This window comes from Montipora capricornis, chromosome 7 (assembly GCF_036669925.1).
Source record: "Montipora capricornis isolate CH-2021 chromosome 7, ASM3666992v2, whole genome shotgun sequence".
Taxonomy (NCBI): Eukaryota; Metazoa; Cnidaria; class Anthozoa; order Scleractinia; family Acroporidae; genus Montipora; species Montipora capricornis.
Window position 1 is genome coordinate 12,113,198 of NC_090889.1, and position 12,208 is coordinate 12,125,405.

The window sequence follows — 12,208 nt, forward strand, 5'->3', positions numbered from 1 at the left end:
TTTAGGTTCTTTTTAAAATCAAGGAATTTAAAATAGTTTAAAATGTCTCCAAATAGCCACTCCACTGACACTCGAACAGAGCTCATGGATCCATTGAACATCTCCATCTGAGGTGTGAGAGCAGCACCTTGGAATGGTCCTTGCAGGTGAACCCTGAGGGGATATGCAGGATCCCCATATATGCATAGAGGCTGACCCCCTGTCGAAAATGCATGGCGTTCCAAGTCATGCAAGAGACCAGATTCTGCCAGCATACCTGCATCATGCCTTTTGCCCTCTGGAAGAAGAAGTTAAAAGTATTAGGTTTGTTTCATGGAATATCATTGTTTTTCATCATGCAACGCTTCTGTAAAATGGTGTCATGAGATCAACCTTTCATTGCCCTGATCACTACAGGCGTTTGTCGTAGATTATACTATAAAACAGACACTTGAAGGGGGAAACAACTACCCTCCGAAATCATGTTTGTACCTTTTCCGTTTGAGTTGCTATTTTCATAAACCTGACATTTAGTTATAAATAAGAGCAAGTTAAAAAGATCTTTACCTACGGGGCCGTAAAGGTTTGCGATCAATCCATTCGGTAAGGCAACAGATTGGAATTTAATGGCGTGCACCCGTTTATGACCATTATACATCATCCTCTGGTGCTCGTCTGGTCTGGCTATAGGTCTCACAGTGCCATCAACAAAGCCAAAACAGTTCTGGAGAGCAGCCCCTTTAGCGTGAACTGATCGAGCATAAGTATCCAATGCAGGTGGGTTAAGCAGTGCGTCATTCCACCGGGTTATGCGATGTCCATGGATGGTGTAAATATAATCAATCACATGATTTGTGACCATGGATAGCACCGGTACTGGTTTGCCGAAACGAGGTACCATGTCGCCAAATCTACAAGGATAGGCGAGCCGTCTTAGGAGTATGCAAAGGCCTTCCATTCCACTTACTATGCTTCCCTGGCGTAGTTTGAAGGTAGGTGGGATCTGCAAGGCTTCTGCCAGAGTCGGAAGGTCTTTTTTCTCAAACCTAAATTCGGCCTTACACTCTGCCTCACTCATGTTGTTCAGGTCAAAGCAAGCGTACTCGTAGTAAGGAAAACTTGGATTTCTCGACGGAAACATGTCGTAAAGGAGAACGAAATCTTCATCGTTGATCAAATTAGCGTCGTAGTAAAGAATGAGAAGTTGTCGAAAATCTTCAAATGCGGCCATGTTACAAACAAAAGCGATTGAATCTCAGAAAGTACAGCCGATGTACTCGACGAAGTCTCGGACGCCGTCATGAGAATCTTAAGCAAATTAATTTTGGCGCGAGAACGGCAACCTCTGGCCCAGTCCACCTGGGCTGTCACGTCGCCGTCACCGCGAAAACGTCCGCATCTTAAGCTCCCTATTGACTGCCTCTCGACGGCTGCTGCTCTGAGACTTTTTTTACACCTGTTTTCCTTGCGGTGTGGTTCGTCAAATTTTTGTTGCTTTTCTGCAGTGGTGTGTTCTTAACGACGCTCTTCGTCATATTGTCGATGCTGTTTATGCCGAGCCGTTGTTTTTTGTACCAAACATTAGTTTTGGGGTTTTCGATTGGTGTTTCCGTCTTCCCCTCAAGCCAAAATGTTGAGTCAAGATCCACCACATTGTCTGAGAAAGAACTCTTGGACTACCCTCACCGAGACTTTGTTCTATCCACAGAATTTCTTCTTCCTCGGTTCAGTATCAGTGCGCTCGCAGTTTTGGGTCTCTTGCCTTGCCTTGTTGTTGAAGACACTTCACTTTTCCCTCAAGTACCAATTTTCGACTGATGGAACTCTCTATCTCGTATTGTAAAGTACTTGTAGCCATTGTGTTTTAAATAGCGGTCGAGGGCCGGCTGCCAGCATTGATTTTAAACTCTCAGGTTCGTACTCAAACCTGTCTTTTGTACGTATTTCTGTGTAGAAGGTTTGCAACATTTTATCGAGTTGTTCGTATTCGTACTCTTCCATTTTTGGTTTACTTTTCTTTCAGTCGTCCATTCAACCAGATCTGTGTAGCTTTTAACGTGTTTTTGTTTTTTGCACTTTTTTAAAGTTGCTCAAAGATGTTTTGGTTTGACAAAGAAAACCGACTGTCAGCCTTTGTTTCCGTAGCAACTTTCGTATTGCACTCCATAACCTCTTTTGGCACTCTAAAACACATTAATGCATTCGTCATTGACCAATCAGAAACGCGATATCTTTTGCGTGTATAATAGTACATAATACATTAAGCCCTGTTGCTCCGGAAGGTAACGGAAACACCTGCCGTCCCTGGGAACAACCAAAAGTAACTTGTGAAATTCACATGAACAAATCGCGACCATCACCCCACTAACGTGCACCCTGTCTGTCGTCTCGTTTTCTCTTGGTTTTACCACAGTTTGCAAGGTATTTCAGGGTCCTACATAGCTTATCAGCTCTGAACTGCTTGGATTTCTGTCTGTTAAAGTTGTCCGGTAAAGTTAATGCGTTCAGTTTCCTAGCTAACAAGGTGATTTTCTAAAGAAACTCTGTTACTGCGTTAGTGGGTGAGTGAAGAACGCAAATTGGGTTGTTCAGTTGGCCGAAGGAGGTGATTGTTAATAACAGAAAAATTAACCATTGAGGTATAAAGCTAAGGAAGGTTTTGGTTTAGATGGAGAGACGGAGAACAAAGAAACATTAAAACGGCAAGTTATTTTTCGTGTAACTTATGTCCCCACAGAATCAATAAAGGCGTCTTATTCCATTAACTTGTCAACGTTCTTGTTTTAATTTCTTGTCACTATGCGAGGGTCTCAATGGGGTTAACCGATAGGCGTAAAAGAGCCAAAATTAGCCGATAACTGTAAATGCCACCACCCCATTGAGACCCTCCTATGCTCTTACCAATAACGTTGCTTCACTTTGCCAAACAAAACTCTTCACAACCTACTATCCCTTATGTTTTTCCGGGCAACCGTTCGAGACGTTCCGATCTCTCTACTGTGGCCAATATATACATATCGGCTGTATTGATACACAACCAAACTTCCGGTTAGCACCTCAGTTTCCGCCTAAAACCATAAGAGTAGGTCCTGTCAGGACCAATTGTACTTTACAGCTAATTATGAAGCTATGGTACCTTGCAAACTTTCGTTACAATGTGTCCCCGTGTATCCAGTATGACAGAGGCATTCGTATCCATTTTCTGTATTATGACAGCTGCCGTTATAGCAAGGATCACTCAGACAAGAGTCAATTGCTAGAAGGAAACAACAAAATCATGATTCCTTTTGTTAATTAACAACAGTATACCGAAGTAGAGGTGGCTAGTGGTGATTTCCTGACTGCTTTAGAACGTACTAAAACAGTAAGATAATACGGCACAAAGTAAGTTTAAGTAATTTATTCCTGCGATGATTACAGTATTTTCGGGCGCAAAACCCGGGCAAGTTGTTAGGAAGTGAATAGCTATCCACTCTTTACTAAGAAGTATAGTATATTAAGAAGTGTTAGTATTAGTATTAGTATTAGTATTAGTAGTATTAGTAGTATTAGTAGTATTAGTAGTAGTAGTATTAAGAAGTAGTATATTATGAGTTAAAGGTTGATATGGAGATTAATCTCGGTCAATAAAGGAGAAGTAAATATATACCAAGTGAAAATCTCTGACCATTCGTTTTACTGGTCTTTGCATGCTCCTCCTTGAAATACATCCATGAACGATCACATCCGTTTTTCATAGCATGTAATATATCACATCATTATACTAAACGTTTTCTTTCAAACGCGAACGATAACATTTTTTTTCTTTATCAAGTTAGCCCTCATTCCATTTTCCTATCACTGAGTGTTCCACGCACACCAAGGTAGAAACGTTCTGAAACCACAAGGCGGTGACGTCTATGCAAAATACTGTGAATCCTTCTATGTGACTGCGTTGGAAAGAACGCCTTCGTCAAAATGTGAGTCTACCTTACTTGGTTTTGCACACAAGCTTAAAGTTTATGCAATAAAAGTAAAGCAACAGCTTGGTGTTGACGATGATTTTATGATGATGATGATGATGATGATGATGATGATGATGACGATGACTGATGACGACAATGATGAGGATAATGACGATGATAATGACACTGTTGATGACACTGATGATGACAATGTTGATGATAATGTTGATAACAGTGTTGATGACACTGATGATGATAATCTTGATGATAATGTTGATGATGATGATGACAATGATGACGATGACGATGACGATGACAATGATGAGGATGATGATGATGATGACGATGATGATACCCATCGTGATCATCATCATCATCATCATCATCATCATCATCATTAAATCCTTTAATTCACCCAACAGAAAAACGTTACCTTGTTCACAGCTAACACCTTGAAAACCGCCAGGACACGAACAGCTGTAATTACTACCAGCACTACTGTAGTTTCCTCCATGTAAGCAAGGAAATTTTGTGCAGAGATCTACATCTGTTAAATTAAAGTGAGGCAATGGACGTTATTCAATCTCAAGAGCAATAATATGAAACAACCGATTGTTCTGTTCGGTAGAATTAAAAAAAAAAAAAAAAAAAGAAAAACACAGTGTACACATGTTGAAGAGCCACAAGATTAACGGGAAAATCGTCCAAATGTCTTGAAAATCCCTTATCCAACCTTAGGTCACCCAATTAAACTAATGATAACTTCTGTTGTCAAAGTGTGTGGAATTACATTGGCAATTGACCCCTTGAAAACCCCAAAGACTGTCGACACATGTTCAAGCATGACTTATGAGAATGGTTCACCACTAAAAAACGTATTTCTAGTATTGAAGTATATTAATTCGTTTTGTTTGTTAACGTGGCTATGTCACGCAAAACAACGTAATTTCATAAAACCCAAAATGTCCAAAATGTAGAATGAAACATTGCAATAACCACTTAAAACTGTTGAAGAGCGCAAAAGAAATACAACAAAAGGGAAGAAAAGCATGGGTGGACAGAAATGGACAAGATTATTGAAACGGATTGCATTTCGGTAATTTTGAATAAAGTCGGCCTGACGTTTTTCAAGTTTAAGGCAAATCGACTGGATAAAGGTCGTCTTTTTTCTCAGAATCATCTTGTTTGTGATGTAATGATAATTTTATCAGTAGAGGAATTCCTCATTAACATTTTCGAGACTTAAACTCGTGATTAACTAAAGATTTCTCCTAAACACCCTAAAATAACGTGACATAGCCCCTTTAAATGATACCAAAGGGAAAATTATGTTATAGGGATCCATTTGTTCAGTTTTCGCTTATTTTCAACTTTTGTGACGACAAAGGCTTGATCCAATTTCTCCCTGTGGACCCTAAACCAGACACTTTTCATTGGTGCATTCAGCTCTTTTCCTGAAATGAATAAATGCGCGCTCTGGTGGTGCACAGAAGTGTACTTCACTGAATGGGTTTTAACAGCGCAAGGTTGCATTTCGTTAGTGGTTCACGATCGATCGATATCATTGCTTTTCCCTACCGCCCATTGGAAGACTGCTATCAATTCCGTTTCTCCGGGAGAGATCGTTATAATAGTGACCTAACTCGGTTCAGTTTTCAAAAATCCAAGTACAACTATACTGAGAATTTCTTCGATTTTTCAAAAACAAAAGCTAGATATGTGCATTTACCTTGACAGTTAACTCCTTGAAATCCTCTTAAACAGTCACACTGGTATCCATCGACATAATTGACGCATGATCCGTTGTTCACGCATGGCCCGCCGTGACAATGGTCTACCACTAAAATTAAAATGATTGTTCAAGTAGAGGCATTCGAAGACAAAAGTTACACTTTCATTGAATTGTGTATTAATTGAAAAAATGTCCGTTTCTGGTTGTTGTTGTTTTTTTTTTTTTTTTTCGTTTTCTTTTGGATGTTTTTGTTTTCCTTTCTTGATTTGATTGATTCTTCAGTTTTTAGTCTGTTTTCATTTGATTTTTTATGTGGTTTTCTATAAATTTCTCACCATATACATAGTAGTCATAGTAGGTTCAATTGTCTCTCATTTTGATTTCAACCACAAGGAAACATTCGTTCGTCAGTGCATTATTGTTCTTTGTTATTGAAAGGAAAATTTAATGAACAAAAAAAGGAAATATTGTTTAGATTCGATCCGATTACGGTCATTTATCACATACTGGGCAAAGTTATTAAATGCTGATTGGCTGAGACGGAGGGAATTTTTTCTTAATCACGAGGGCACTTTTGGTAATAAAGAGGGCATGATTACCTGATCTTGATTGGTTAACAGATGCCTAGCCAGAGCAAGCGTGGGTACAAAAGAATATGTCTCCACGATTCTGACTCTGATTAAACGATTTTTGTCCACATATCATTAAATACATTTTTAGCTGTATTTCTGTTGACAATAACGTCTTATTGAGTTGAACTGTATCCAAATGAAAGCGTGCTTGTTGTGATTTCCAAGCTTAGAGTGCTCAATGAACCGATTGGTCCGTTAAGTTGATTGTCACTTGTCGCGGCATTGAACGAGCTTCCCTCAAGAATGTTGCCCTCTATTTGATAGCTATGTAATCGCAATGTGCCGTCTTGCAATTAAGGATTAATTTCACTTCTGTATTCATCCTTTTCTCCAAATTGCACTCGTCGCTTGGATTCGGGACTCGGGCAATTTAGTGAAAACTCCCAAAATACTGTTGAAATTAATCCTTAATTTTCCTCGGAGCCATTCGGCTAAATCATAATCCATATAGATGGACTGCTTATAAAACTCTAGAAAGTTAGAAAACAGTAACATTGCGTTTCGTGTTAACTTGACCGTGACCATGCACAATCTTTTGTCCTCGGTTCACAACTAAGTTTTGAATGAATTAATGGAATTTTTAGGTAGGCTGTCTTTTACAAAAAGGGTGTTGTTTGTGCATGGTCGTGGCCAAAACAGTGAACAAAAGCATAAAGCATCTCCATATATTAATAATGATTACATATAATTTTCAGTGAAAAAGACCCCTTCCTTTCTACTGTTCCTTATGTAAAGGGTTACGATTTATTGACGTAACGAGATTGACTGTGTTTGTCGAGTATGCGTGCGAGATTGAAATTGACGAATGCCTTACAGACCTTCACAATTCTGTCCCTGAAGTCCTTTGGGACACTCACAACTGTAGCTGCTTAGATTGCCGGAACATGTTCCGTTGTTTTGGCAGGGGGTACTGGAACATGGATCCAAGTCTAGACAAAAAATAAGAATTACTACATAGTTCAAGTATGTTTACTTGAATAAAGATCGCATGTTTCGTCGAACGTCAAACTCGACTAGTTAGGTTCTTCTCGCTTTCCTGATTTTAACGCCTTTCGCAATAAATGTACAATCCTGGATAGCCTAAACAGGTGGAATAAACGCAAAGATAATTATGATTTCTGGTTTTCTCGGCGTTTCCATATTTTCATTCTGCCTTGGGAGATGACGCTTATTCAGTTTCGCTGCCAGGGACTATTGTTGACACAGTTTTGATTTTCGAAAGGGCAATTGGTTCATGCTTCTGAAGATGAAAAAGGAATTATCCTTACATCTGAGGACAAATGCCATTGGATGTATCCACCTTCCATTGTGTTCGTACTTTGGGTGACCTTGTGACACTAACATACCAAAAAGGTGAGTTTAAATCTACCTTGACAATTGTTCCCTTGGAATCCCCCAAGACAATCACACCGGTGTCCATGAACGGAATTGACACATGTTCCGTTGTTCAAGCATGGTCCACTATAACAATGGTCTACCACTTAAGAAAAAAAGAAAGAGAGATTTTCCAATTAAATGCTTTTTTTTCGAAATATGAAATAAATCAAATAGCAAAAATGTTGATTCCACATCATGCTCATAAAAATATGACCAGAACGCTTTAATCGATTGGAATCGAAATATTAAGGCAGAAACGGTCAGCCTTCATCGGTCTGTTTATATAGGAATGGTTACAAGGCGCTAAGATCTGTAACCACTCGTTCAGAGCAAGCTCTTTGATTTATCAAATTTGCAGATGACACATGCAGTGTTCATCCCTTTTTTGCGCATGCTGAGATAAAATAAGATGTCAAGGATTGAGCCTTCTAATCGTTTAAAGGGAAAGATGTATGGTACAGACCTTCACAGTTCTGTCCCGTAAATCCATTTGGACACTCGCAACTGTAGTTATTCAGATTTCCTGTACATGTCCCGTTATTCTTGCAGGGGTTGCTGAAGCACACATCCAACTCTGTTGAATAAGAAACAAGAGCTCATCAAGTTGAGTTCATCTACATCATCATTATTATCATTTATCGTCATCACCAACTCCGTTATTATTGTGATCGTCATCTTCATCAATGCTGCATGGTATATGAGTCCGTGGTACAAGCCTCTTCACAGCTATATGAAAAGAGTGGGTACTACAAATTTAACGCAAACCTTCACAGTTCTGTCCCTTAAATCCATTCGCACACTCACAACTGTAGTTACTCAGATTTCCTGAGTAGCTACCGTTATTCTGACATGGATTGCTGAAGCATGGGTCCAATTCTAAAAGGCAAATTGAACCGTTACCTAGTTAAAGATGTGGATTTTCCGTTGACTGTTTTTGAGCCAAGGTAAATTTGTATTCATTATTGTTGTGACTGTCATATTCATCAATGTTAGTGTATGGGTCTGTGGTAGAAATCTCTTCACAGCTAGTTGTCTGAAAAGAGTGAACAGTACAGACACAAACCTTCACAGTTCTGTCCCTTAAATCCATTCGCACACTCACAACTGTAGTTACTCAGATTCCTGGAGCATGTTCCGTTATTCTGGCATGGATTGCTGAAGCATGAGTCCATTTCTAAAAGACAAATGTAACCGTTACCTATTTAAAGATGTGGATTTTCCGTTGACTGTTTTTGAGCCAAGGTAAATTTGTATTCATTATTGTTCTGATTGTCATATTCATCAATGCTAGTGTATGAGTCTGTGGTAGAAATCTCTTCACAGCTGTCTGAAAGGAGTGAACAGTACAAACACAAACCTTCACAGTTCTGTCCCTTAAATCCATTCGCACACTCACAGCTGTAGTTACTCAGATTCCTGGAGCATGTACCGTTATTCTGGCATGGATTGCTGAAGCATGAGTCCAATTCTAAAAGACAAATGTAACCGTTACCTATTTAAAGATGTGGATTTTCCGTTGACTGTTTTTGAGCCAGGGTAAATTTGTATTCATTATTGTTGTGATTGTCATATTCATCAATGTTAGAGTATGGGTCTGTGGTAGAAATCTCTTCCCAGCTGTCTGAAAAGAGTGAACAGTACAAGCACAAACCTTCACAGTTCTGTCCCTTAAATCCATTCACACACTCACAGCTGTAGTTACTCAGATTCCTGGAGCATGTTCCGTTATTCTGGCATGGATTGCTGAAGCATGCGTCCAACTCTAAAAAAAAATGAAAACACTACCTCTTTTATGGCAAATTAAACGTTTTGGAGCAAACATTATTGGACAGGGCATGCGTTAGCACAAAGTGTCGAATTATCATTTATCTTCTTTTCTTCCTTCAGTTATATTTGCAATGGTACATTTCATTGATTTAGGCACACTGTATACACTAACAGTGGCGGATCCAGGAATTTTTGATTGGGGGGGGGGGAGTCCAAACCTTGACTCAGAAAAACACTACAGAAACTTTTTTTCAGATTAGTGGCAAAATAGAATGGCTCTCCATCAAAAAAACAAGTCAAGCAGTTGAGTAATAATAGGCGATCCTGCAGGTGCGAGAATTTTAGACTCAAACACGTAGTAAAAAAAAATCGGTTATTCGGTTATTATTATTCTTATTATTCTTATTATTCTTAGTCTTCTTCTTCTTCTTCTTCTTCTTCTTCTTATTATTATTATTATTTTTATTATTATTGTTAAGGCTATTTAACAACTATTTATCGAACTGGAGGCGGGCTAGGTACATTCTACTACTAGCGACTGAGGTGAATAGTTGTTTTAGTATAATTATACTAAAACGCTGGGCTAATATAGGACAAAAAAATGATTTTAATTAACTGAATTATTCCTGCAACGATTGCCAAATTTTTGGTCGTAAATCGCGCGTGAGTTGCGCGGAGGTGAATAGCGAAGGATATTCGGAGTTTGAGTAACCAATCAGAGTGCGCCTTCAACGTTATCCACTCCAGGTGATCTGGTGACGTAATTCGGAGGGCTGGGGAGAAAAATTTTAACGCCGCATCCCACAACCGCGCGCGGCCTTAGGTGTTGTTTCCAAACTCCCTGCATTATTGCCATCGCCAAAACTTAACAGATCATTATTTGTCTACCACAACTCCTGTTACTGAACGAACATTCAAGTAGACCCGAAGAGATCTAACCTCGCCTCTGCCATGTTGAATTCGAAAATAAGGCCGCGTGCGGTTGTGGGATAAGGCGTTAAAATTTTTCTCCCTAGTCCTCCGAATTACGTCACCAGTTCACCTGGCTATTTTAGTACATTCTAAAAGGGTCGTTATTTGGCCGCCATTATGAAAAAGGACTATTCCGTTTGTTTCTGCAACCTTGCTCTTTTTGGTTACCGTTACTTTTGCACCTAGTTAAAATTTCTTTTAGGCAGACATGTGGGCAACAAAAGTACCAACCTTCGCAGTTATGTCCGTGAAATCCAGAGGAACATTCACAATTGTAGTTACTTAAATTCCCAGAACATGTACCGTTGTTCAGGCATGGGTTACTGATGCATGGATCCAATTCTAGGAGAAAGTTAGAGTAAAAGTTACTCAATGTACGCCATCATCCGCGTGATGAAGTTGTGAGTCCCTTTTTTGCTTCAACGTCTGGATGAATGAATGGATGCTCCTTAAAAATGCTTCAGTCCGAGTATAGCTACTGGCTCGTTCGCACACCATCATTACGTCACACTGAACAATTGAATAACCATGAAATGATAGGATTAGAGTTACATTTGTAGGTTTCGAATTGCCTGTTCCTTTGTTTGTTTTTAGCATTGTAAATTGATTACGTTATACAGTACTGTTCCGCCTTCTTTTTTTATGGAAAAGAATAAAGAGTGAACCCGTAACTGAACTAGTTACATTTTCCATGAAACGTAAGACTTGACCATCCTTCTCTTATTTGTTTTTCCTTGGAGATTAATTGATGCACCGCATGATATTTGAATTGGCCCAGAGTTTCGAGATATTGATATGCAGCATACAGTGAATGATGTCACGAAGGTTCGCCTCAACTTCAACTTCACTTGCTTCCGGAAATGTCAGTAATGTGCCCCTTTTTACTCCTCAACTACTCACAAAATGTTAAAATATCCCTAACCTAAGAAGAGACTTTCGCCGCGTTGACGCCGTTTAATTTTGAAGAGACACTTTGTAACTTGATTACCTCTTCAATTAAGTGGACATTGAACCAGTTTTTGCCGAGTTTATGTATAAAAGGAGTGGAAAGTGCAAACCTTCACAGTCCTTTCCCTTAAATCCTTTTTCACACTCACAACTGTAGTCACTCATATTGCCGGTGCATGTGCCGTTGTTCTGGCAGGGATTGCTGAAGCATGCATCCAATTCTACTAAACAAAGAACATGAGTTTATCTAGGTGATGTCATCATCATTGTTACTGATCGTTGTCATTGTTAACTCAGCCTGCTATTATCGTCATCTTCATTTTCATAATTTCTAGTGTAAAAGTGAGCCTGCAGTGGAAACCTTTTCACAGCTGCATGTCTCAGGAAACTAAACCCAACCACGGTCCAGTTCTGATCTTATGCAATCGTCAAAGACAATGTTTTGCACCATAAGGAACTCAAGGAGGGCAAATATGTGCTGCGCTTCCCTATCTGAAAACCAATGGAAGAAGGAAGAGAAATCCTAAGTAGAAAACTGTAAACAAATCTTACCACGTTCACAGTTTCTTCCACTGAACGTTTCAAGGCAATGACATCGGTAGTCGTCAGTGTTGCTTTGGCAACTGCCATTGTTTAAACATGGACTGGAATAACAGTAGTTGCTCTCTGGAGAAATTTGAACAAGAAATAACATAGCTACAGCTGACTGATTATGTGCAGTCTGTATAGTTGTCGGCCGTGCACAATATATTTTGCACTGAAGGCTTAAGGTTTGAAGCTTAGTTTCCTAACAGAAAAATGAATAGCTCATTTCTGGTTTCAACTTTAGTTACAATATATTTATCATTCGTCAAGCT

General features: G+C 39.2%; 2 protein-coding genes across 2 annotated transcripts in view; both read right to left on the reverse strand.

Annotated features, from left to right (window-relative positions):
- Positions 1 to 1,373, reverse strand: part of LOC138058209 (uncharacterized) — a 1,518-nt gene extending 145 nt beyond the window's left edge. Inside the window, exons 1-2 of the mRNA XM_068904116.1 lie at positions 547 to 1,373; positions 1 to 277 (exon numbers count right to left, since the gene is read on the reverse strand). The exon at positions 1 to 277 is cut by the window's left edge and continues 145 nt beyond it. Of these exons, the coding sequence (XP_068760217.1) occupies positions 1 to 277; positions 547 to 1,210 (941 nt within the window). The 5' untranslated portion in view covers positions 1,211 to 1,373. The remainder of the gene's footprint in view (positions 278 to 546) is intronic.
- Positions 1 to 11,516, reverse strand: part of LOC138055642 (fibropellin-1-like) — a 23,943-nt gene extending 12,427 nt beyond the window's left edge. Inside the window, exons 1-12 of the mRNA XM_068901528.1 lie at positions 11,462 to 11,516; positions 10,635 to 10,745; positions 9,316 to 9,426; positions 9,022 to 9,132; positions 8,728 to 8,838; positions 8,430 to 8,540; positions 8,128 to 8,238; positions 7,657 to 7,767; positions 7,106 to 7,216; positions 5,653 to 5,763; positions 4,357 to 4,470; positions 3,116 to 3,235 (exon numbers count right to left, since the gene is read on the reverse strand). Coding sequence (XP_068757629.1) covers positions 3,116 to 3,235; positions 4,357 to 4,470; positions 5,653 to 5,763; positions 7,106 to 7,216; positions 7,657 to 7,767; positions 8,128 to 8,238; positions 8,430 to 8,540; positions 8,728 to 8,838; positions 9,022 to 9,132; positions 9,316 to 9,426; positions 10,635 to 10,745; positions 11,462 to 11,516 — 1,288 coding nt within the window. The remainder of the gene's footprint in view (positions 1 to 3,115; positions 3,236 to 4,356; positions 4,471 to 5,652; positions 5,764 to 7,105; positions 7,217 to 7,656; positions 7,768 to 8,127; positions 8,239 to 8,429; positions 8,541 to 8,727; positions 8,839 to 9,021; positions 9,133 to 9,315; positions 9,427 to 10,634; positions 10,746 to 11,461) is intronic.
- Positions 11,517 to 12,208: the final 692 nt, after the last annotated feature.